The sequence below is a fragment of the Elephantulus edwardii genome, unplaced genomic scaffold, assembly GCF_000299155.1.
Source record: "Elephantulus edwardii isolate Elephantulus edwardi_28Jun2011 unplaced genomic scaffold, EleEdw1.0 scaffold00098, whole genome shotgun sequence".
Lineage (NCBI taxonomy): Eukaryota > Metazoa > Chordata > Mammalia > Macroscelidea > Macroscelididae > Elephantulus > Elephantulus edwardii.
The window spans coordinates 636,916-660,084 of NW_006399848.1; the positions used below are offsets into that span (position 1 = coordinate 636,916).

The window sequence follows — 23,169 nt, forward strand, 5'->3', positions numbered from 1 at the left end:
CAGAGACTCTTGACAAACCTACTAAAGACTGTCATGTTCTGTAGGTTGATATTAAAAGACAAACCTACCTTCTCTCCCACTCAAGAAGAAAAAAATCTAGACACCTCTTTCTAGACACCACATTTTTTAAGACCATGAAACTTCTTTTTTCACTTTAAAGCATTAGAATCCACCTTGGTAGAGTCAAACAGAGTGGCATATCTTCTAAGGGGCAGACCTAGTTCTGAAGTAACATTATCTATCTACTTAAATCAGAAAATGTGAGTCTTGAAGACCCTTCAGCCATACAGGCAGACTTTACAGGTTGGCAGCAGAGAGGTCAACTAAGCCTGAAAAAAAAAAGAATAAATACTGAATTCAAAGCTCACTGGTGGGATATTGGACAATGATTAAAACACATGCACCTTTACTGCTGGACTTGACTTAAAATGTGGTTTGCTGCCTTGACTCCTTCACTGTACCCTGGATTACCAGGTTCCTCGTTCTTTTGCTGATGCCTATTACCTTTTTATACTCCTCTCACTACAGCCTTCTCTCACCTTGAATAGGAAAAAAGAAAACTCAATTCATAGATTTATGAATATAAAAAACCACAACAGGTAAGAGGTAATTATTTGCGTAACTTCATATTCAAAAATGAAGTCAACTACCATAATTCATTCTAGCATATACAATTAGTTGAAGCAATGCCAAGACTACCGATTTCTTATCCTTGTGTGACAACGCAAGATCCTCTAAAATCTCTCAAGCAGTATTGTGAAACTCTCAACTACACAATGAAAGCCAATTCGTTTCCTTAAAAAAAACCAAACAAACATGCTTTTCGCAGGATCCTCTATAATCTCTCAAGCAATATTGTAAAACTCTCAACTACACAACGAAGGCCAATCTGTTTCCTTTTATTAAAAACCACATGCTTTTTGTACTTGAATAAGAAAAATCTGCAAACTATGATATGGCAGTGCTTTAAGTCCGAAAAACTGAGAAATAATCTTTAAAGAACTATGAGAAATAAAAACCAGAGAGCATTGAAGTGTCTCTAACGTCATGAGCAGGAGAAGAATGGGTGATGTCACGAAGACATCCTTAACTAAGGCTGGTATACAGTTCTGAGTCCATGAATTCAGTTGTTTGTCTTCCCCTAGGCGGCACCTAACAACAATAACAAGTGTTTTCAAAGGGGGTGCTGGTGGCCTGGTAGGTTAAGAGTTATGCTACCAACCTGCTTGTATTCAAAAGCAGGCAGTTTGAATTTATCAGTCACTGCAGAAGAAAGTGGGCAGTCTGTTCCAATGCCATTTACAGTCTATGAAAATCTACTGGAGAATCAGTTGTGAGTCAGTTTCAACTGAATGGCAATGAGAGAGAGTTTTCACGTGAAAGGTGATCGAGACTGTAGAGACTCATTGCCTTAAAGACGGTCACTAACCATATCTCCGTTAGTCAGGAAATTATCTGACCTGGCTCTTTGCACCGTATAGAAAAAGAAACTGCGACTCAGACAGTAGATTACACAAGCTAGAAAATCAGCTAGTTAATTGTATAGATCCAGGACTATAATCTAAGAAAGTTCCCACTCCAACTCTCAAAGAAGTGGAGGATAAACAGTTAAGAAACAAAATAAAGATATAAACTATTACAATCAATTGACTAGTACTTAAACTATTTTCAAGAGAATTAGACTCTTGAAACAAACAGGATGAGAAAATGTCATGATAGAGGCTGATAAATATTAAGCCTAGACATGCTAATAAGAACATAACACATTCCTCCAACAAAAACCTACAGATTCTTTGTTCTGGTTGTGCTCTATACTACAACAGGCTATGCTTTGAAAGAGTAAATCTCTGGGGAGCTGTATTTTTTTTCATGATAAATATAAGCATGGAATAATCATATGGAAATAAGAATACCTGGGGACTGAAATCATTCCTGCTCCAACTTTATTAGGGTTACACCTCATTTTCACAGCAGTTGACCGGCCATTAGCACAAGATGTTGTAGTTGTAGAAGACCTATTGTAAGGCAAATGATATTTTACGAAATAGGTATGACACTGACCATAGACAGAAACACTGTGCATAAACCACTGAAAAATTATTGACGTTTACTAGTGTAAAACTGTATGATTTCCTTTGATTTTACTGTCTAAGAAAAAGTAACTGGCTTCTTAGGAAACTAATACATAGTCATTAGCTATCATAATAAAAAAACGGTTTAAATGGAACAGATGTAATACCCTCTTAGAATGCTGTTTGATGTGCCAGTTATAAACAATTGCTACCTTGACAACAGTCTTCGCCCAAGAGACTTCATATATATTCGAACAAAATTAAATAAGGTTTTCAAAATATTCCATATTTCTGACTCTTCACAGACTTTTTATTTAAGAACCAATTGCCTATTTTCTGTCAAGCACAAGTTACTACGTAGCACCCTAATGTGATGTAATATAGCTTCCCTGCCACTGAGAATTTATAATCCATAATGGGAAAGAAGTCCATACACATACAATTCCCTTCTGGTTTATAAAACATAATCAAGGGAGACAGTCATTTCACTTACTTATAAAAGAAATGCACATCAGGTATTTGGCTTGGTGTAACTGGAAACATATCTTCTTTTATATTAATATTATGCAATGTTGTTTCAACTGTCACTCCTAGATGGCAATTAAAAAAAACCAACTATTAAAGATATGGAAAAAAAAATCATTTCTGGTCCTTGTTAAAGTTGAATAAAAGAGAGCTTTCTGCCTTTAAGTGTCATTTTACTAGATATATGAAGTCAGTGTGTTTATATTAAGTAATTATTAAAGTCCCTAGAATGAAAGATAAAAGACTGGACTTCCTCTCTTTACACTTTTCTTTTGTTCACTCACTCCACTCCCCTGAGTCTTAGGTTCTGAATCAGTAGAATGTAGGTAGTGATTCACAGGATGTCCAAAGTTCCTTCCGGTTCTAACATTTCAAAAAATCTACCATCAAAATTCTCTACCTCTCATGATAAACTAGGGTGTTCTTGTGGCCTAGGGGTAAGAAGTTGTGCTGCAATCTCAAAGGCACATGGTTCGAATCCACCAGCTGCTCTTAAGAAGGATAATCTCCTTCCAGGTAGGTTGTTGTTGTTGTTGTTGTTGATTGCCTTTGAGTCGAGTATGACTACAGGGACTCTATGAATAAAAGGCCTGAAGACCCTCACATTTATCAGTGTCTATAGAGTTTCCACAGGCATGTTGTTTAGAAAGTGGATGTCATTCTTGCTTCCAGGTAGTTTATTTACTCTGAAAATCTGCTAGAGGGTCAACTATGGGTTAGCTCTGACTCCATGACACACAACAACAATAACCTCTGATTATGACCTAGGCTACTAAATTTTTTACTCACATTCAGTGCTAAACTTAAGAAACCGGAAAGAGTAGTATTTTTTTCCCCATCTCTAAGACAAAATAGCATTGCAATCCCAAAGGCACGTGGTTCAAATGCATCATCTGCTCTGTGCGAGAAGGATGGGAAATCTCCTCCCATGCCTCTGAAAATGTACTAGATGGTCAGCTATAAGTTGGTCCTGACTCAATGGTACTCAACAATAACAACAGGCAAAACAACAGGGAGATGTGGTGGCATTGTGGTAAGAAGCTGTGCTGCAATCCCAAAATCAAATGGTTTGAATCCACTAGATGCTGCACGGGAGAAAGACTGACAATTTCTTCCTGTCCTATTTTGTGCTCCTGAAAAATCCACCAGAAGGTCAGCTACAGTTTGGTTCTGACTCGGAGGCAAAAGACAAAAATGGGCAAAACAGCAGCAGAGCCAAAATGCAAGTGGTAACAGCAACCAGAGCCTTTGACACAAAGTTCTGATGTTGAGCGTAAAGCTGGTAGCTGACCATGGTGCTGAATATTAACACTAAAGTCCTCTGGAGTCTAGGCAAAGGTGCTAAACCTGGCTGCACATCAGAAATCATCTCAGAAGTTTGGCCTAACTGTTAGAACCACAGACTCTCTAATCCCTACTCCAAGTATTCTAATGATATTAATCCCTAAAACATCCTATTTAGAGATGTGGATTCTTCTTAAACTTTCTCTGAACCTTCCAGAACTACAGAAAGAGGAAAGTATAAAGTTAATCAAATTTGGCACCCACAGCATTGCTCCTTGTCACCAGTCCACATCTGTTATGAGAAAATATGATGGAAACTGGTGTCAGATGTTATTATTTAAGTTTATACTGTGTATATTTATTATTTAAATACTTTGAGGTTGTTATTGTGTTCCATCAAGTTGGAACAGACTGATATCTGACCCTCCAGTGGGTTTACAGAGGTTGCAAATTGCACAAGAGGAGATTGTACACCTTTTGTCCACAGGCTAGCTTGCAGATCCAACCCACCAACCTTTCAGTTGGCAGTGCACCTCCTTACTGTTTTTCCTTTTCATTTCCTAAAGAATCTGATAGAAGGCATAGACTTTCTCCTTAGCAAATGTCATATCACACATGATCTAATACACAAACTCAGAAGCTTCTTATACTCATTGAGATTCATTAAGACACTTCTGTTGCAGGAGTCTTTGAAGGCACGTTACAAAACCATGACTCTTAATTCCCTGCGAGTCTCACTCACCTGTTGTAAACACCAATGCAATGATCATTTATCAGTAATATAATCTGGGAATGCGTGAGTATGTAGATCTGCATGCATATATGAAGCTTACCCAAAAATGTGTCTGCCAGAATGATGGACTGTGACGAGAGGGCTGCTCGGAAACCCTTGCTTTCGGAAGGAATAATGGTTGACTGGCACACAAATGCCCCTACCAAATTTGTGAAGTCATCTGACTTTCCTACCATTTCCTTTACTGTAAAGTCTGTTATGTTGTTGGTACAGAGAGCCATTTTCCTCCCCTATATATAAAAAAAAAAAGAAAAGTAGGTGATAAAGGAAAAGGTTTATTGAGGGTCATTCTCTATACTAAATCTCAACAACCAACTGCTAATTCCAATAGCACAGCGACTCTCTCCTCACCCTCAGGTGCTCTGATTTAGCTGACCTGGTGCACAGTCCCGCTACCAACATTTTACTAACCACTCTCCAGAGAATCCTCTTGCTCACTAGAGTTTAGAGCCATTTTGTCATAATTAATAGGGCAATTCAAGGCTGCACTATTCTCCCACCACAAGTATCTGTTGTGCTGGATGAAAACCATCTAACTTAAGGAAATAAAAGTCACCTTTGTCAAGTCACCTACGTCAAGGACAGCAATTCATACAAAAGACCAGCAAACTGCTAGTGAAGGTTTTAATGCCAAGGAAAAAAAGATTTGCTCTTCCTTGTCCTTTATAGATCTATATGTGGCTAAAAAGTTATTTGAAGTGTTCAGAAGAAAATACAAAAGTCGTATTGCAGCAAAATTCTAGAATAGCGTCTCAGTTCTACTCTGTTAATCACTACGTGTCTCTTTAGTCAATGAAACTTAAATATCCAATGATGATATGTATCTGTTCAATGATCCTGTAGGTTCACAGTAACATAGTGGTTACTTCTGAAATCATCTGTAATGTAGCTGGACTGTAACATTATAAAAATTGGAAGACTGTTTAAACATGCTGTTGCTTATTGCCACACAAAATCAATTCAGACTTCTGGTGGCTTTCAGTTTGTCAGAGTAGCACCACCTTCATAGGTTTTCAAAGCTAGGACCTTTCAGAAGCAGATGTCCCTGCTTTTCTTCTGCAATGACTCTGGTGGGTTTACTAACCACTGGTACTTAACCAGGTTAAGTACCTCTAGTGGGGTACTTAACTCAGCCTCCTTGCTTAGATGTAAACTCAAAATGCACTGCTACAGACTCACAACTGACTCGCATCTGACCCTCCTTTGCTTCCAGAGGCTGTAAATTCAAACAAGCAGAGACTTCTCATCTTTCTCCTGCAGAGCTGCTGATGGATCCAAAGCCCCAGAGATTCCCAGCCTTTGGGTTATCAAAATAATGTGCTATGAGCTACCCACCAGAGTTCCATTTAAACGTTATTAGACATCTTCTTTAAAAAAAAACAACAGAATATCAGAAACAAAAACCACAACTGCCCTAGATTCATAAGGAGCTGTGCTGCTAACTCAAAGATGACATCGCTCTGGAAGCTGGAATCCACCAGCCACTGAGTGGGAGAAAGACGACCACTCTCCTCTCGTGTGATCTACAAACATCCTTGGAAACGCAAAGGGTCAGCTAGGAGTTAGTTCTGACCTAACAACAATGAGTTTTGAGCTCTGGAGTCAGTTCAGTCTTATGGTCACCTTTCTCCACGTCTTCGAAGTGGTAAATCTTTTTTCGAGGAAACTGAATCCTCTTTCTCCTGCCGAGCGGCTGGTGGGTTCAAAATGTCAACTTTTCAGATGGCAGCCCAACCCAGAAGAAAGAAAGTGTGCCTCCCGGGACTCTTACTGGGAACAAAGCAGGTGCTAATTATTTTTTTATATATATATTTAAGTGAACTGAGTGATCAAACGTGTGTGTGTGTGTGTGTGTTCAGTCACCCTGTGTAATCAAAGTACAGGACAGATGTCATGCCACATAAAGTATATGGACCTTGCTTGAAAATTACTGTCATTAGATCTCTTTATATTATGTTGGCACAAAGTTTGGCACAGTCTTTTACAATAAAGCCCACTGGAGAGACAGGAATCAGCATGTAACTGATACAGAGCCAGTGCTTTGTTTGATTCTCATCCTTGCTAACAACGTGCGTGTACTGTCCCATCCCATCCTCACATGCTGTGGTTTTATGCCATCACATCACAACTGACTCATACCTGACCCTCCAGGGGGGTTTGAGAGGCTGTCACGGGAGGAAACTGCTCATCTTTCTTCCATGGAGCAGCTAGAGGATTTGAACACTGACTTTGGGTTGGCAGCACAACTCCTTACCCACTAGGCAACCAGAGTGTTCTCATTTGCTTATATTCATGGAAATTTTAGGACCTAATAAGATTCTCTAACTCTTTCTCATTAGCAGTACTAATTAAAATTCCCATTCTTCTCAAGGAAAACAATTGTTTACACCATTTTATTAACAGAGGCTTACCTAATAAAATTACTTTGTTAATATGCACACTTCCTTTTTATTTCTAGAAAACTTCCTCTTAGAAGTCTTTTTTTTTCCTCTCTCCCTTAGAGTAAAATTAGCAATACAAGCCACAATAAAACTTCCTCAGACCATCATTTCTTGCCTTAAAAACTGCTGGGATTGACAAATCTGATACTTTTTTAAATAGGAAAGGTTTTTAAAACACTTATACAAGTTTTGACGTTCAACTAAGTTTTAATGGACTGAGAATCACTCAAGGTTGCTGTGAATGTAGAAAGATAGTATGTTAGGAGACAGCAAAGGATTGAGGCAATCAACAATCAGTTTATGACATTTTATTGTTAGTTTCTAAAGAGATTTTTCGGTCCATCAAGACAAGACAATCACATTGAGAGCTGAGAAACGGCTCCCTCTCACCTCGAATGTCTGAACTCACCTCATGCCCACATAAACTTATATTGAAGAAATGGTAGTATTTTGTTCCTTTGGAGGTGAAGCTGGGACCATTCATTAACGAGCCAACACTGCTGAGGTTGCTGAAGTCATAGTGTAAACTCTGGTTTTCTCTCTCATGGTAGAAAAAGCAGTCACTGTAGCAAACTGAGTGGTCCTTTGATCATCAAAGAGGAAGAAATGGAAAAAACAACAAGAATACAGCAGGAAGCAAAGGATCAGGTCCTTTTATAATGAGCTTTAAGATTAAGTTCTAGGCTTAAAAGCTATCTCAGTATTTCTGTTGTAGTTAAAGACATTAACTATATTAAGAAAGAGAATTCCTCAATTCTAACTAGATGTTTCTAGACAAAATTCAAAAGATTCATATTTTTAAGCCAGAATAAGATTATTTATTCTAAGAATAGTTTCATATTAAAAGTGAATTTAAGATGTAGTTATCATTCCTTTTATCCCTATTTAATTAGATAATCACTCATTCTCATTGCCACTGAGTTGGAATCAGCTCACAGTTGACCTTCGATTGGGTTTCTGAAGCTGCAAAACTCATGGGAAAAGATTACTCATCTTTCTCCCAAAATGTTGGTAGCAAATTCAAACTGCTAGACAGGCACAGTCACTGCATGAGGCTGGGGCTCTGGGCTAGCAAGGCAACACCCTATGGGCTATGTCATCAGAGCTCCCAACAGACAATAAAACCACAATTTTCCTTTCAGCCATTAAGCAGCTTTCATCTTTGCTCTGAAAGGAACTCTTAGGACACCCAACAGAGGATCACTGTAAGTGAGAAGCCACTGGAGTTGGTAGTGAGCTTGTTTGCCCTACACTCCAAATAACCCCACAGCCAGCCTTCATACCAAAAAACACTGCCATTAAGTCAATTCAACTCACAGGTTAACCTCTACCAGGTTAACCATGGCTGTGAAACTTGGCACAGCAGCTACGGTTTCCCCATTAAAATGCCTTCTGTGAGGCTAACTGAAATGCACACACACGTACCTGCGTGCTTTTACTCCCAGGCCCGCATGGAATACATGCCTCCTTGCCATAGACCTGATGTATGGACAGGTAGGTGTCGGGGGGACACTCCTTGCACTGGTTGGTTTCTTTCTCAATGTAGTGGCCTGGGGGGCAGGGGACACACGATGAGCCTGACTGTTCAGACCCGAGCGCACAGGCACGGCATGAGGACGCCACCCCATCAACTGCATTAGTGGTTGTGATAGAATATATCTTCACCACGTCATTGAGGAAGCGTCTATTCTAAAAAGAGAGCAGAAAGCAATGACTTCTGCCGTGAGGTGGAGTTGCACAACTAGCTTGATTTTATTTTCTTTATGCTGATTTACCAAAACAAGCAAAGTGACCCAAGCTAACAGTTTGTAACTGACATTGAATAAATACCATTCCTATATAGTTTATTAAAGGAATCTTAAATCTTGACACTAGAACCTAATTTCCAAAGTCACAGAGTTCTCAAGGTTTTGCCACAATTACCATGAGATACATCAAAACTGATTCAGGCTCAGATATAACAGCACACTTTGTGACTAGACAAACAGGTGTGCTTTAATAGAGAAATGGTTTTAGCTCCTATCATTGCTTATTCAGACATAAGCCTAAAGTTAATACAATGGGAGGTTACTAGTATGGCTGGGTGGAAGGAGCTTTGAGTTGGAAATTACAGAGTCATGGAAGAAGTAAACTCTGGTCCTCTCACAAATAGTATATAATACTGCTGCACTCAAACTACTTATTTGGTAAACTTTTCTATCTCCAGGGCTTACCATCAAACCCTGAATTCTGTTGAAGAAATATGCCCAGAGAACAAGAACTGATGTCTTCTCCTTTTCTTTCTTGCAACTTAGTGAATTACATGTTTGGTCTTTATCAAGCAATAGGTATCACCCTATTCTAGTTCCTACAGCTCAGAGGTACCAGAGACTAATGTTTTTGCTGTGTGGGGCAAAGACAAACAGAAGAAAAGGAAAAATGGCTTTTATAGCCTGTTCATGACCCCATGAAGGACACTCTGAAAGGACAATTGGAGTCAAGCAAAATATGGGGAAAGTGTTCACAACCAAGAGCCGAGAGGGAAAAGGGAAAGGGCTTTACATCTGCCACCACAGTGCTAAGGTGGCATCTGAGCAAGTGGTTTTCTTGTCCTCAATTTGGAAAGAAGAGTTCTAGATTGATCCACACATGGCTGTACTTAGACCACAGCAGTCCTTCCACTATTAAAATTTGCAATGGAACTTTCTCAAAGGAGGACTCCATTCTAGTCTGACAGGGAACGTAAAGACTGGTGCCTCTGTGTGTTAAGGATCTGTGCGTTAGCTCTATTGTGTGTATGGACATTCTCCTGGCTCTCAGAGGAGAAACTACAGTTGTAATAAAACAACACTAGTCACTAGTTTCTAGACAATGCAAGATGATTCATATGAAGATATCAGATAACTTTCTTAAAGCCTAAAATAGCTTTAGAAATAAGTTCTTTAATAACTACAATATTAAACTAAATTTTTCTTAATGTTCCAAAAAGCTACATCTATCTAGAGTTCACAACAATTCAAAGATGCATTTTATTCCATTCCATACATATAAAAATACAAATTCATACAAAATATGTAGCTAAGTGATTGTTTTTTACACAAATAAAAAGCTAAGCATATCCTCCAGAAGACTCGAAAGATCACTTTCTATCCATGTCCACCAGGGGGCATCATTTTGTGTTTAAAAAAAACAAATGAGTTTACAACTTACATCTTGACCCTGATTCGTTCTCTGGAATGCCCATGTAAATGTAAATGTTGCATTCTTGAAGATGATGTGGGTGTAAGCTTGTTTTTCTTTGGTTCCACCCCATGATTCCACCACATTGGTACTTTTTCTATTAATATCCTATAACACAGTGGGGTGGGAGGAAGATATTCACAAACTAAATATTAACATAAGTGCTTAAACATTTGTTTTTTATTTACGAAGCAAAACCTGTAGTTCATGAATATTTATCTACAAAGCATAAAATGCTAGAACTCCCAAAAACTCCTTTTACGTCTACACAAGCAAGCATCCTACTCACCTCAGACTCACAGTATCAATATAGCTTGATGTAAATTCCAAATAAGAGCATTTTCAAAGGATTTTTTTATGTATTTTTAGTTCAAAACACACTTAGAAAGGGTAACATACTTCTTCAAACTTTTCACATGAACTAGGATCCTCACAGAATGAATGGAAATGTGTCCCAACTTTTTTTTACTTAAAAGATTCTATTAGGCAGTTTCTGCATTTCCAAATTCCTCTTGAAAAACCACACAAGCAACCTGCAGGCTTACCCACAAGCAGGTTAACCTGGATACTATTTTACATGCATAATCAAAATGCTCATGAAATAACAGAAGTAATATTTTATAATATTTATAGTTAGAATATAAATAACATCTGATCCCTACTCAGAGAAGCTCATGTGAAGGAGACAAAAACATAAATAAATTCTTATAACTAAAATTAGATTTTCTCAAAAGGTTTTAGACGCACACTAGAGAGGTTGTCAATTTTTCTTCAAGTAATAAAAAAAAGTCTCCAACGAGAAAGAAGGTTTAAGTTAGCTTTTAAAAATGTCTGGGAATTCAGGGGGGGAAAAGTAGCAAAGATTGTAAAGGTACAGTTAATTTAAAAATGGCATGGCGAGGGGAGCTCTGGTGGCCTAGTGGCAAGGAGCTGCAACTATAATCCCAGAGGCGCACGGTTCGAATCCACCAGATGCTCTGCCGGGGAAGGAAGGACAATCTCCTCCTGTACCAGTCAGATCTGATTTGACGGTACACTCACACAAAAATAATAGAATTTTTTAAAAAATGGCATGGCGCTACACTAACAAACTCTGAATGACTAAAGTAGGAAACAGAGAGAAGATTCGGTGAAAGAATACAAAACATCACATAGCTACAATGCTGAAGAGTTTAAATTATAGCCTACACATTGTTGTTGTGTGCCATTGGGCTGGAAGCAACCCATAGCTGACCCTCCAGCAGATTTTCAGAGGTAGTTAATTGCACGGGAGAAGACTGCCCCTCCTCCATGGAGCTGTTGCCAGATTCACTGGCAGATTCAAACTGTGTTCCTTCGGGATTGCAGCATAGTTCCTTAACACTAGACCACCAGAGCTCCTTGTGGGTCTCAAACGTTAGTGAGTGTCAGGATGAATGAGTCTCAAAGATTGCTACAGTACAGGCCATTCCCAGGGTTTCTGACTCAGGAAGATGAGGGTTGGGTCTGAAAATCTGCATTTCTAATCATTCCAAGTGATTGTGATCCTGGCTCCACACTTTGAGAACTACTGCTATGGCAGGAAGGGGAATATCCAGGGGAAGGGAACGGATTTGCAGTTGATGTTACTGCTATTGTTTCAGTAACTATGCCAACTGGCATCATTTTGGCAGCAACACTGATGAGAGTGGAGATGACAAAAATGAATAGGAGATTAATAGTTTATTTGACAAAGAACTTTAAAGAAATTAACAGTGAGACAATTTTGACTACCAGCAACTACAGGATAGAGTAGAACTGACCCACGGGGCTCCAAGGCTGTTGGCTTTATGGATATCTGGTGCCACAGTACATTAGGTTGGGGGCTGTTAACTGAAACACTGTGGGCTCAGGAGAATCTCTCATTACGATCTACAACCTTGAAAACCTGAGAGAGGGTCACCAAGCGTCAGAACTGATTCAGTGACAGTGTTTTGCTTTTAAACCTTTAAAGAAGCCATAACTTTCTCCAGTAGTTTTATCGGAGACTCCAAACCATCAAGCTTTCAGTCAGTAGCTGAGCGCTTAACCACTGCACCACAAGAGCCCCTTGAGGAGATACAAGGGCTCTGCATTTGCACAATGGCACCAACTGAGAAGAGGAGCTAACAGTTAGTTAAAGATAGCAGGCAGAGTGGGAAGAACTGACGTATTAGGGGTTATTTTAGTAAAAGAAATGATTGGTGTGTTGTTGTTTATACCATAGAGTCAGAACCAACTCATAGCTGACCCTCCAGAAGGTTTTCACAGGCAGTTAATCGCACAGTAGGAGATTGCCCACCCTTCTCTCACGGAGCAGCTGGTGGATTCAAACGTCATACCTTTCCATTGACACTGCAATTCCTTACCACTGAGTCCTTAAATTTCCACATACTTTCATGCCATAAGACAAACTGTTAATTAAGGACAACCAAGTAGAAACTAACAGATTGTTAGAGAAAAAAAGCAAAAATAATACATATTTGAGTCAACATTTAATTGTAATGCTAATATCTTCCATAACAACAGACTAATACCCACATAAAGTCTTAGTAAATCTTGTTGCTACTTAAGCTAACAGTTGAGATTTATGTCACCTAGTAAGTAAAGAAAATGGGAAAGATTATGATCTGCACTTAGTAGGGTTATTTGTCAAACTTAACTGAGTTTAGTGACAGTATTCTAACCAATGCTCTACACTTCCTTCACTGCCTGCCCTCAGTTATTAGTATGCCTTTTCCCTCCTGATAGTTTAAGTGGCTGAGTTGTTATTGGGGGAGAATTCTCATTCTGCTGGTGAGATTTTTTTTTTCAGGGAAACTTCTACCAGGTTACTAATCCTTACCTTTGTAAACTGTCTGGCCCTCTCTTCCCGTCATGCCCTTAAAAGAGGAAAATAACTACAGATTTCATTTCCTTATGTATTTTATTATTTCATTATTTATTACTTCTTTAGACATTTTTAAATGGTTTTGAAAAGCCCCCAGAATGGCAAGAAAAGTAAGATTTTTATTGCAATTCATGTAACTACTTAAAATAAAAGAGAAAGACAAGATTAGAAACTTGCTTTCCAAGGCCACTATTTCACTTACCACCATGAAGTACAAAACACAGTCAGCTGAACAGAGAGTCTCAAAGACAAAGGTTATTCTTCCGAGCTCAGAACCTGTGGCTCCAGTCATAGATGTTGGTGGCCTATATGAAAGAATAGGACAAAAATATTTATAATATATTTGAAATAAAATTGGGAGCAAAATTAACCTATTTTTTTCCTGCTAAGCTTAAAATCACTCTTCTTTATCCCAATTTCTTCCCCACCATCCCACCTTCCTCAATCTCTGAATGCCTATGCTAATGTAAAAATATCAGAGACAGACTCTTAAGGAGAAGTTTCAAATATAGAAACCTCAAGTAAAACAGGGCTAAAGAATTAGTGACATACAATTCTGTGTGTGGCACTGAGAAAAATAAACAGACTAATAGAAACCCCTGTGACAAACTTGGACTTTTCTTGATTAAGTATCCAAAAATAATGGTTATTGTAGTGTTTGGATATAACACTAGTAAAATGACTCAATGCCATTTAAATAATACAGAACATAATTTTTCTGATCACTTCCCTGATGCTATATTGTTTACTGCAGAGTCAGAACCAACCCATAACCGAGCCTCCAGTGGGTTTTCAGAGACAGTAAATCACACAGGAGGCTGCCCATCTTTCTCCCACAGAGCGGCTGGTGGTTTGGAGCCATCTGAGCTTTGTGTTGGCAGCACAACACTTCACCATCAAGGACTATAAGTACTCTTAAATGGAATATATTGACAGACTAGTTGCTGACTTCTTCACGATACTAACATACTTTATAATGACAAACCATCTTCAATTACTTAAAGAAAAACAGATGTGAGGCTCTTTAAAGAAGAGAATCAATATTAGTGTCCTTACTTAAATCCTGGAATATGCAAATTTAAAATCAGGTAGTCATTATCTGAACCTCCAGCCCCGCTCTGGATATGATCTCCAGCCACTTCCCAACCTAGAAGAGAGAAGTCATTTTTTATTAGTAAAAATCTCATTGTCATTTTCTAACAATATTTTTTTAAAGCATCAGTATTTACATGTGAAGTCATAAATAGCTCAAAGGAATCTGCTACTTTTTTTTTTTAAATTTTATTTTATTGTTTTTGTGTGAGTGTACCGTCAAATCAGATCCGACTGGTACAGGAGGAGACTGTCCCTCCTTCCTCGGCAGAGCATCTGGTGGATTCGAACCGTGAGCCCCTGGGATTGCAGTTGCAGCTCCCTACCACCAGGCCACCAGAGCTCCCCCAGGAATCTGCTACTTTTAATATTTGGTTGTACACTGCACGCAGAGCTAGTACCCTTAATACCAATAAAGATATTCCCCAAGATTACCTAGAGGGAACCAAGTAGTATACTGTCTTGCATCAAATTTATTTAATAGGAGAACTAATAATGAAACATGACCTTTTTAAAATGAAAGCAGATGATCTTTACCATTTTTATACATTGAGACTGAAAAAGTATAGTCTTCAAGTAACCAATGGCAAAGAAAAACTTCATGTTACCTAGCGAGAAAGATTCAGGGTCCAGAGACCTTTCTTACAGTTTGCTGTGTTGTTTTTTTCTCATTTAGTCTCTGCTCCTGTATTCACTCTCTCTGTTTTTGTTTTTTTTTTTTATTCAACAAGTATTCACTGAGTGTCTACCTCTATGCTAGACACTTTCGTCACCATGGTGAGGTGGGACAATGCTAATAATGTGAATAAGGTAAACAGTACCTTTTGGGGTAGAAACTTGCAAATAAGGTGTATAGACTACTAATGAGGTAGCTCCGGTGGCCTAGTGGCAAGAAGCTGCTCTGCAATCTCAAAGGTACGCTGTTCAAGCCACCAGCTGCTCCATGGAAGAAGGATGGGCAATCTCCTCCCATGCAATTTACTGCTTCTGAAAACCCACCAGAGGATCAGCTATTGGTCAGTTCCAACTCTATGGTACACAACAACAGACTACTAATGAGGAGATTGGTTAGTTTTGCATGACAAAGACCTGCCCTCCAGTAGCATAAGTCCTGAAGAAATTTATGCATAATCTCACCACAGAAATAATTACTGTTAATATTTCAAGTATTTGTTCTCACTATTTTCTATTTACTCATGCTTTTCAACACAGTGGTACTGCAGCCTGGTTCAGGAGCACCTTAGTCTTTAAAGTGATACCTTTGCTCTCTAGCTTTTTTTTTATTTCAATGAACATTTACAGAGATTTTGGATTTCCATTCATTCATTGTTGCACTTTTCTCCCTGCCCACCCTACCCCCATCCCCAGTTTGCCCTCTAGCATTTTAAAGAGGCCCTTGATAACAGTTTTGCCCAAAGCAACATATTTAGTTTTAGTTTTTTTGACTACTGCTTGCATGTGTGTTGATTGTGGATCCAAATAAAATTAAAATACTTTATCATTTCCATCATTTTTCTCTGTTAATAGTGATTGCCTATTGGTCCAGTAGGAAGGATTTTATTTTCTTGATGTTGAAATGTAATCCATCGCATATAGTTACTGTGGAGATTATCTTTCAGTATGACTTTCCTAGCCATTAAATCTGACTTGACCACATGAATAGGTGGGAATATGCAAATAGGGCATGTTATCCTATCCTGTCCAAAAGGGGATTGGCTATTTTACCATTGCACAAAAGGATTGGCCAGTCTCGCCAATCAGCAAGGGGACTGGCTGGTCTTGCCAATAAATTGAACAGCTCCAGCAAAAAAGGAGACCTTTCTCACCAGTGAAGAAGAGAACAAGCAAGAGAATATGTAGGATGCCCTTCAGGACCAGACATTCTTGACATCTTGCTACACTTATGACAGTGGCAGCAGTAGATGAAGCAAAGGACGAGAGACTTGGCATGAGACAGAGCTGGCTGCTACCTCTCATGGACAGATCTAGAGCTAAAATAAGAGCTTTTGTCCGAATTTGTTGGATAATTGGGGATGGGGGAGCCAACCTTGGCAGGACTGAGAACTTTGTAAGAATGGTCTAAAGTCTTGAGTCTCAAGGCTGAGGTGCCTATGAGAGCATTTCAGAAGCTTTCCTGAATGTGTTCTGCTTTTAATCTAGATTGTAACCTTTTTTACTTGTCCAATGTGATTCTTTGTGGTCTGTGAGCTATCACATTGGATTTTGGATCTACCAAATTAGTAAATTTGGTGTTAAGATGACTAGAAGGATGGACAGGAAGGTGGGGGACATGTCTGACCTTATAGAAATTGGGTTTATGTTACTGATCTTGCTCCCCTTGTAGCCTTTGCTCTTTTTGTAGTAACTATTGTTACAGTAACTATTGTTACTATTGTTTACAAATGTGATCACAGTCACCCATGGTGGACAGTGTTTGGTAAAGTTCCCTGATTAAAACAAGCTTGGAAGCAGGAGTGGCATCCACTTCCAAAATAGCTTGCCTCTCCAGAGAATAACGATGAAAGTTTTACAAGTGTTCACGTCTTTCATTCATAGGGTCACTATGAGTCCTCTTCAACTTGACAGCACTTAACAACAACATTATTACTTGCACAGTATTTCATCCAATCAGTACATCCCAGGTTATCGTGATTATTTGTGTGTGATTATGATGCTAGAAGCCAAGCCATCAGTATTTCAAATACCAGCAAGGACAACTATGGAGGCTACATTTCAGTGGAGCTTTTAAAAGGGGATAGACTAAGAAGGCCTTGGTAATCGACTTCGTCAAAAACTGACCAGTGAAAACTTTACAGGTAACACTGGAACACTGTCTATTATCGTGCTAGAAAATTAGTCTCTCAGGCTGGAAGGCATTCAAAACACCTCTAGGAAGAGCTACCTCCTCAGAACGGAGAATGATGTGGATCAAGTGAAGCTTTCAGAATATTCATGTGCAGACACGGCACAACTCAAAAAGACAAGAAACAGCTGCAAACTGCCATCAGTAATCAAATAAGTAACTTATAAAGTGTGTGACTCTAGGAAAATTGGAAGCTGTCAAAAGGGACATTAAAGGCTTGAAGATCGATGTATGTACTAGGCATAAGGAAGTGGAAATGGACTGGTGTTGACCATTGTGAATTGGACAATCATATGACGTACAGAACTGTATCCTTCTCCATAACTTTTTAATCTATATGCTGAGCAAATGATTCGAGAAGCTGAATTTTATGAAGAAAAATGTGGCATCAGGATTGGAGACTCACCAACAAGAATGGCAACGTAAAGAAGGTGACCCTCGGGTCTCTCACCTCCACCAGTGTTCTAGCCAGCGCCCTTCCTCACGTGGCTGGGGACTAAATTACATACTCACAAAAATATTAATCTGCTGTCTTTGGACTTTCATTTTACTATTTAGTACTGAAATGTCATCTACTCTGAATGCAGAGAAGTATATTTTTTAATTAGTAATTTAGCATTTTTGAAAATTGTAATTTCTATGTAGAAAAAAATAAGTGAGCACATCAAATATTGTTATGAAAATAAGACTAAACTTAAATTTTATAAAACTCAAACAAAATAAAAATTTTAGATAATAAATTCAAAGTAATTAGACACACATGTATTTATATATGATTTAAGAGATTAATTTAAATAATGTCTTTGCAATCTTATTTTTCCAACAGATCTTAACTTCCACTAGAATTCAATCATAGACACTTTTAGAAATACAAATCCTAAAATCTAGGTAAAAATTATTTTTTTTAAATTCTCCATTAAAATAAGTTCCTAAAAGCAGGATTATTGGTCAAAAAAGAGGAGTATTTATTTCACGGTCTTTATAAGAATTGTTGTTCCTTTCCTTTATTTGGCTGCTTAATGAACATTATTCAAGGACACAGAGTGCACCATTTTGGACTTCTAACAGAAAGGTTGGCAGTGCAAATCCAGTGGTAAAAAGGTAGTCTCCTCTTACAAAGATTACAGTATCAGAAACCTGAAGAGGCATGGCTACAAACTAGAACCGACACTAGGAAAGGAGATTTTGCAGTTTTAACTTTATTTGTGCACATCATTTCCTATATCTCAAGCCTGTATATTTTTAATATGCAATAATTTAAAACAAATATAATTAAAAATATTTTTTCTCAACTAAAATACAATTCAGCACGTGAGTTGATAAAAAATGCTAGTGAAATAATAAAAGTAAAGGATATGCAAAGCTTTTCTACTATAACATCTCCCTTTCGTGTCAAGTTTAAAAATGCATACATACTAGAAAGCATTATGTTGTGTAAAATGTCCCAGTCACGAAGGAACAAATACTGCGTAAGTCCATTATTGACGGGGGAAGGTGGAAGGAAGGTCAGGAAAAGAATGGCTAGATAATGAATACTGCACTGGAATGCGTGAAAGTAAGGACTTTCTGAAAGGAATGGACGTTTAGAAACCATGTGCCTGACAATTAACAGCCTTACAAGGGGAATTGGGGGTCAGAGAGTTGGGGACAGGAAGAAAAAAAATGCATGAATGAACTATAAAAAATAATAAAAATCAGCCACCTAAAAGAAAAATGTACAACAAAAAGACTTGTCATTATTGTTGTTAGGTGCTATCAATTGATGGAATTGTGTGTGTGTGTGTGTGTGTGTGTAATTTGGAAGCAGAAGTGGCATCCACTTCCTAAACAACATGCCTCTGGAAACTATAATCTTTGATAAATGATGATAATTATAGAAAGGTAGAAAGGCTTCAGGCCTTTTGTTCATAGGGTCACTATGACTCAACGGTCAGCAGCAACAACAGTATATATACATCTATATAAATAGACAGATATATATTTAACATTCAGCCAATAAATATGATAGGTCAACCAAATCTCAGTGCTCTAAATGTTAATAAAATGCAAAACCAAAAATCATTTGGACTCTGCCATATTTTCAAGTTTCCAGGAAGTGAAATTCATATGAACTTTGTAAGCATGGACCTCATAAACAGAGAGAGTCTGAGATCATTTAGTTCCTCACAGTTGCTCAGCCCTAAGCCACTCAAAACAAAATCAGGCAAAAAATGCTATCAAACTACTCTTTAAAATAATAGCAAAGGACTTATTTTTCATCATCTCTTTTGGTGTACTATTCTGGAATTTCTAGACATCAATGAGGATTCCTAATATCTAATTCAAAACTGACTCCAAAAAAGGACAAAATTAGAATGTCATCTGGCTGTGACACCAGATTTACTAGTTTTATGTAAAGGCTTGAAGCCAAGCATGCAAATGATAAATTTAAAGCTGACTTATGCTGATACTTATTATGTTTTAGAAGACCTTGGAAAACTGCTTGAACTGATTCAGTCATGGCTTATACAGCAAAACAGGAACAGACTGGAATTTGTAACATATGAGTGTACTGGAATGATGATTAAAACAGGAAAAATTAAAAGCTACAGCTCTGGAATGAGATACCAGAAGAGGTGTGGTAAGCCACTTCAGGAGCTGATGCAGAGGTTTGATCCTTGGCAGGACTGTGGAGAGAGACACACATTCAAACAGCACAGTCAGCTGTGACCCCTGAGTGTGGTATTAAGTACCTTCAAGTGCCTTTGGGTTGGCAGTGAATTTCCTTACTACTAAGCCATCAGATATGCATCAAGGTTGTATCCTGTCTCCACACCTATTTAATCTGTATGCTAAGCACACAGATTGATTTGAGAAGCTGGACTCTATGAAGATGAATTTGGCATCAAGATCAGAGGAAGACTCTTCACTAACCTATGTCATATATATAAGACAACCTTGCTTGCTGAAAGTGAGGAGGACTTGAAGTGCTTGCTGAAAGATCACAGAAACAACTTTCAATATGTACTGCATCTCAATGTCAAGAAATGGAAAATTCTCACCACTGCACCAACAGGTAACATCATGATGGAGAAGAGACTGAAACTGTCAAAGACTTCACCTAACTTGGATCCAAAATCATTGGTACCAGCAGTCAGGAGATCAGGAGATATACTGCACTGGAAAAGCCTGCAGTCAGGGACTTCTCCAGATCATTAAGGAACAATGATGTCAGTTTGAGGACCAGATTCAGGTCATGATTAATTTTTTTTTTAATTATGTGCTATGTATCAGAGAGTTTAAAAATGACTACAGATGACAGAAGAAAAACTGATGCTGTCGTGCTGGAGAAGAGTACAGAATATACCACAGATTGCCAAAAGAACAAACAGATATGTTCTGGGGAAAGTGCAACCAGAGTGCTTTTTGGAGGCAAAGATGATAAATCTTTGTCTCATATACTTTGGGCATGTTGCTAGGAGAGGCTATTCCTTGGAGATGGACATCAGGCTTGGAAAGGTGGAGTGTCAGTGAACGAGAGGAAGATCCTTAATCAGATGGGCTGGCTGGCATAGTGACTGCAGGAATAAGTTTGTGTATGTCAGAGATTATGAGGTTGGCACAGGATAAGGGCAGGGTTGTTCATAGGATTGCTGAATCGTACTGGACCCCAGGGAACGTAACAACAAGAAGCCACCAGAGGGAGCTAGTGGTAAGCAGCTGTGGAGCCAACACAAAGGTCTGCAATTCTAATCCCCTAGTTCTTCAAGGGACAAAGATGGGTGATGGATCTCTTGTGCAATTTACTGTGTCTGAAATCCTGCTGGAGGGTCACCTATGAGTCGGTTCCGACTGAATAGTACTAAATAACAACAAACAAGGCACTAAGCTCCCTGATGTTTGAGTGGGGTACCAGTCCAGTGATTTGGTTGCTGTGTCCTTGCTTTCTAATCAAACTGGGAGAGCGGGGGCAACAACAAACAAAACTTCATTGCTGTCAAGTGAGCAGAGACTCCTACCTGACCCTCCAGCAGATTTTTAGATGCTGTAAAACACATGGATGAAGACTGTCCGTCCATCTCTCTCCCCCAGAGCTGCTGGAGGATTCAGACCACCTTTGGTCCAGCACAGCAGGGCATCAACCTATGATTTGTTTTTCCATTCTCATTCCCTCTAGTACTCATTCCAGTACCCTTCTCTTATATTTTACAAATCCCAGCCTGTTCCATTTCTCTTTGTCAACTATAACTGAACCAGAAAGAATTCGTTTGAACCCTTGCTTCTTAGAAGGCTGAGTTCAAGACCACTCTGCTGCCAAAATGCACTGCCTGCTCAGATTCCGAACTCACCATTCATCCCGTCACACTTTGAATTTCCAACATTGAAGCAGGAAGTTTTCATGTTGCCAGGAAGCACATTCCACCATTTATATTCAAATCCAAGGGCTGGCTCTGTTCCTGCTGGACACGACTTACATTCTACAGAAAAGAAGCAATTACAATTACAATTCAACGACATCCGGGCACTTTCCTCTTGCTCTGTACCAAGTCCCGATAGCCTTCTTTAATGGGCAGTGAGGGGCATGGGAAGGAGAATTGCTGGGCTATGAATTTCCTAAGGAACGGATCACTTTTTCAAAAGGAATCTTGAAGGGGTGGGAGGAAGTCCTGTACCTAGAATACACATCCTGAATTCTTGTCTACAAAAACAGTAAGTCTGAAACAAGTTCAAGTTTTCTTAATGTAGTCTTAGAACCTTACAAAGAAAGAAATATTTCCCTCTTTCCTACAGGCTATTAAGGAAGTTCTGGTGGCTCAGTGGTAAGGAGTTGCACCGCCAACCCAAAGGCAGACAGTTTGAATCCACATGTTGCTCCTTGGGAGAAAGATGGGAAATTTCCTCCGGGTGTGAATTACTGCCTCTGAAAACCCACGGAAGGGTCTGTTATGAGTCAGTTTCAAGTCAACCCTATACAATAACAACTGGCTATTAAACCTAAGAAAATGCTAATACCATTTAATTATGGACTATTATTTAAAATTCAAATATTGATTCTACGGAGAAATGGCACAGGAAGCTGAGGGACTTTTAATGACTGGAACGATTTATGTTTATAAAGAAGCCAATTTAAATTAATATCCTCATCAATGAAATAGAGGGCTCTTTTCTAGCCACTTTTAAATTTAGCCAAAAGCCCGCACATTTATGAGTCAGAGAGGGAAGGGTTTGGGAAAGGAGATATTCGTTGAGTAAGCATTTCCTGCTGCCAAAGCATTGCAGGAGACATTTCAGTTAGCATGTCTAATGATGAGAAGCCAGTTATTATCAGCCTCAATTTTACAGATGATAAATTTAAAGTTTGATGAGTTTAAATAAAAGAACACGTGACACTATTAGTAGCAAATAGGGCATGGATTCAAAGCCAAATTAATTTTATTACAGGGTTCTTTTCATGCTACCCCCTCAGACTCTGGATGTAAAATATCAGGTCTTAGTCACTTGAGGCGAGCACCTACAACTAAAATGCATGGTAATTTTTTTCTACTAAAATGGAAACAAATTCTGTTACCATTGTCTATACTAAAAATTCTCCAACTATACACTTTTTCCAGCCTATGTGCATTCTTTTTCCTTTTTCTTTTTTACTGTCTTTGTTTTATTTTATATTAGTTTGCTCACAAAATTCATATACATTGAGTTTGATACTATTCTTCATTTATATTGAGTTTCATGCAATCATTACCATGCATTGTTGCTGTTGTTATGTGCTGTCGAGTCGCTTCGACTCATAGCGACCCTACGTACAACAGTCCTAAACTCCGCTCTGTACTTGAAAACTCAACCTCCTTTGCTGTTTCTGTTATCTAAATGTGTTCTGCTGTACATAGGGTTTTCAGAGTCCTGCTATTTCAGAAGTGGATGGCCAATCCTTCTTCCTAGTCTGTCTCAATGTGAATGTTCAGACTTAGAGAAGTATCAGACAGACCAGCATGTTAAAGGTATATCCCTTATTG

The 23,169-nt window shown here is 38.6% G+C and overlaps 1 protein-coding gene across 2 annotated transcripts in view; it reads right to left on the bottom strand.

The window, feature by feature from the left end:
- The window catches only part of KIAA1324L (KIAA1324-like ortholog), a 206,170-nt gene that overhangs the window by 28,068 nt on the left and 154,933 nt on the right, over window positions 1–23,169 (bottom strand). For both annotated transcript variants that reach the window (XM_006891439.1, XM_006891438.1), the window contains 9 exons: window positions 21,505–21,633; window positions 14,278–14,368; window positions 13,424–13,526; window positions 10,305–10,442; window positions 8,541–8,804; window positions 7,525–7,698; window positions 4,715–4,904; window positions 2,566–2,662; window positions 1,914–2,015 (listed from right to left, as the gene is read on the bottom strand). In XM_006891439.1, coding sequence (XP_006891501.1) covers window positions 1,914–2,015; window positions 2,566–2,662; window positions 4,715–4,904; window positions 7,525–7,698; window positions 8,541–8,804; window positions 10,305–10,442; window positions 13,424–13,526; window positions 14,278–14,368; window positions 21,505–21,633 — 1,288 coding nt within the window. The remainder of the gene's footprint in view (window positions 1–1,913; window positions 2,016–2,565; window positions 2,663–4,714; window positions 4,905–7,524; window positions 7,699–8,540; window positions 8,805–10,304; window positions 10,443–13,423; window positions 13,527–14,277; window positions 14,369–21,504; window positions 21,634–23,169) is intronic.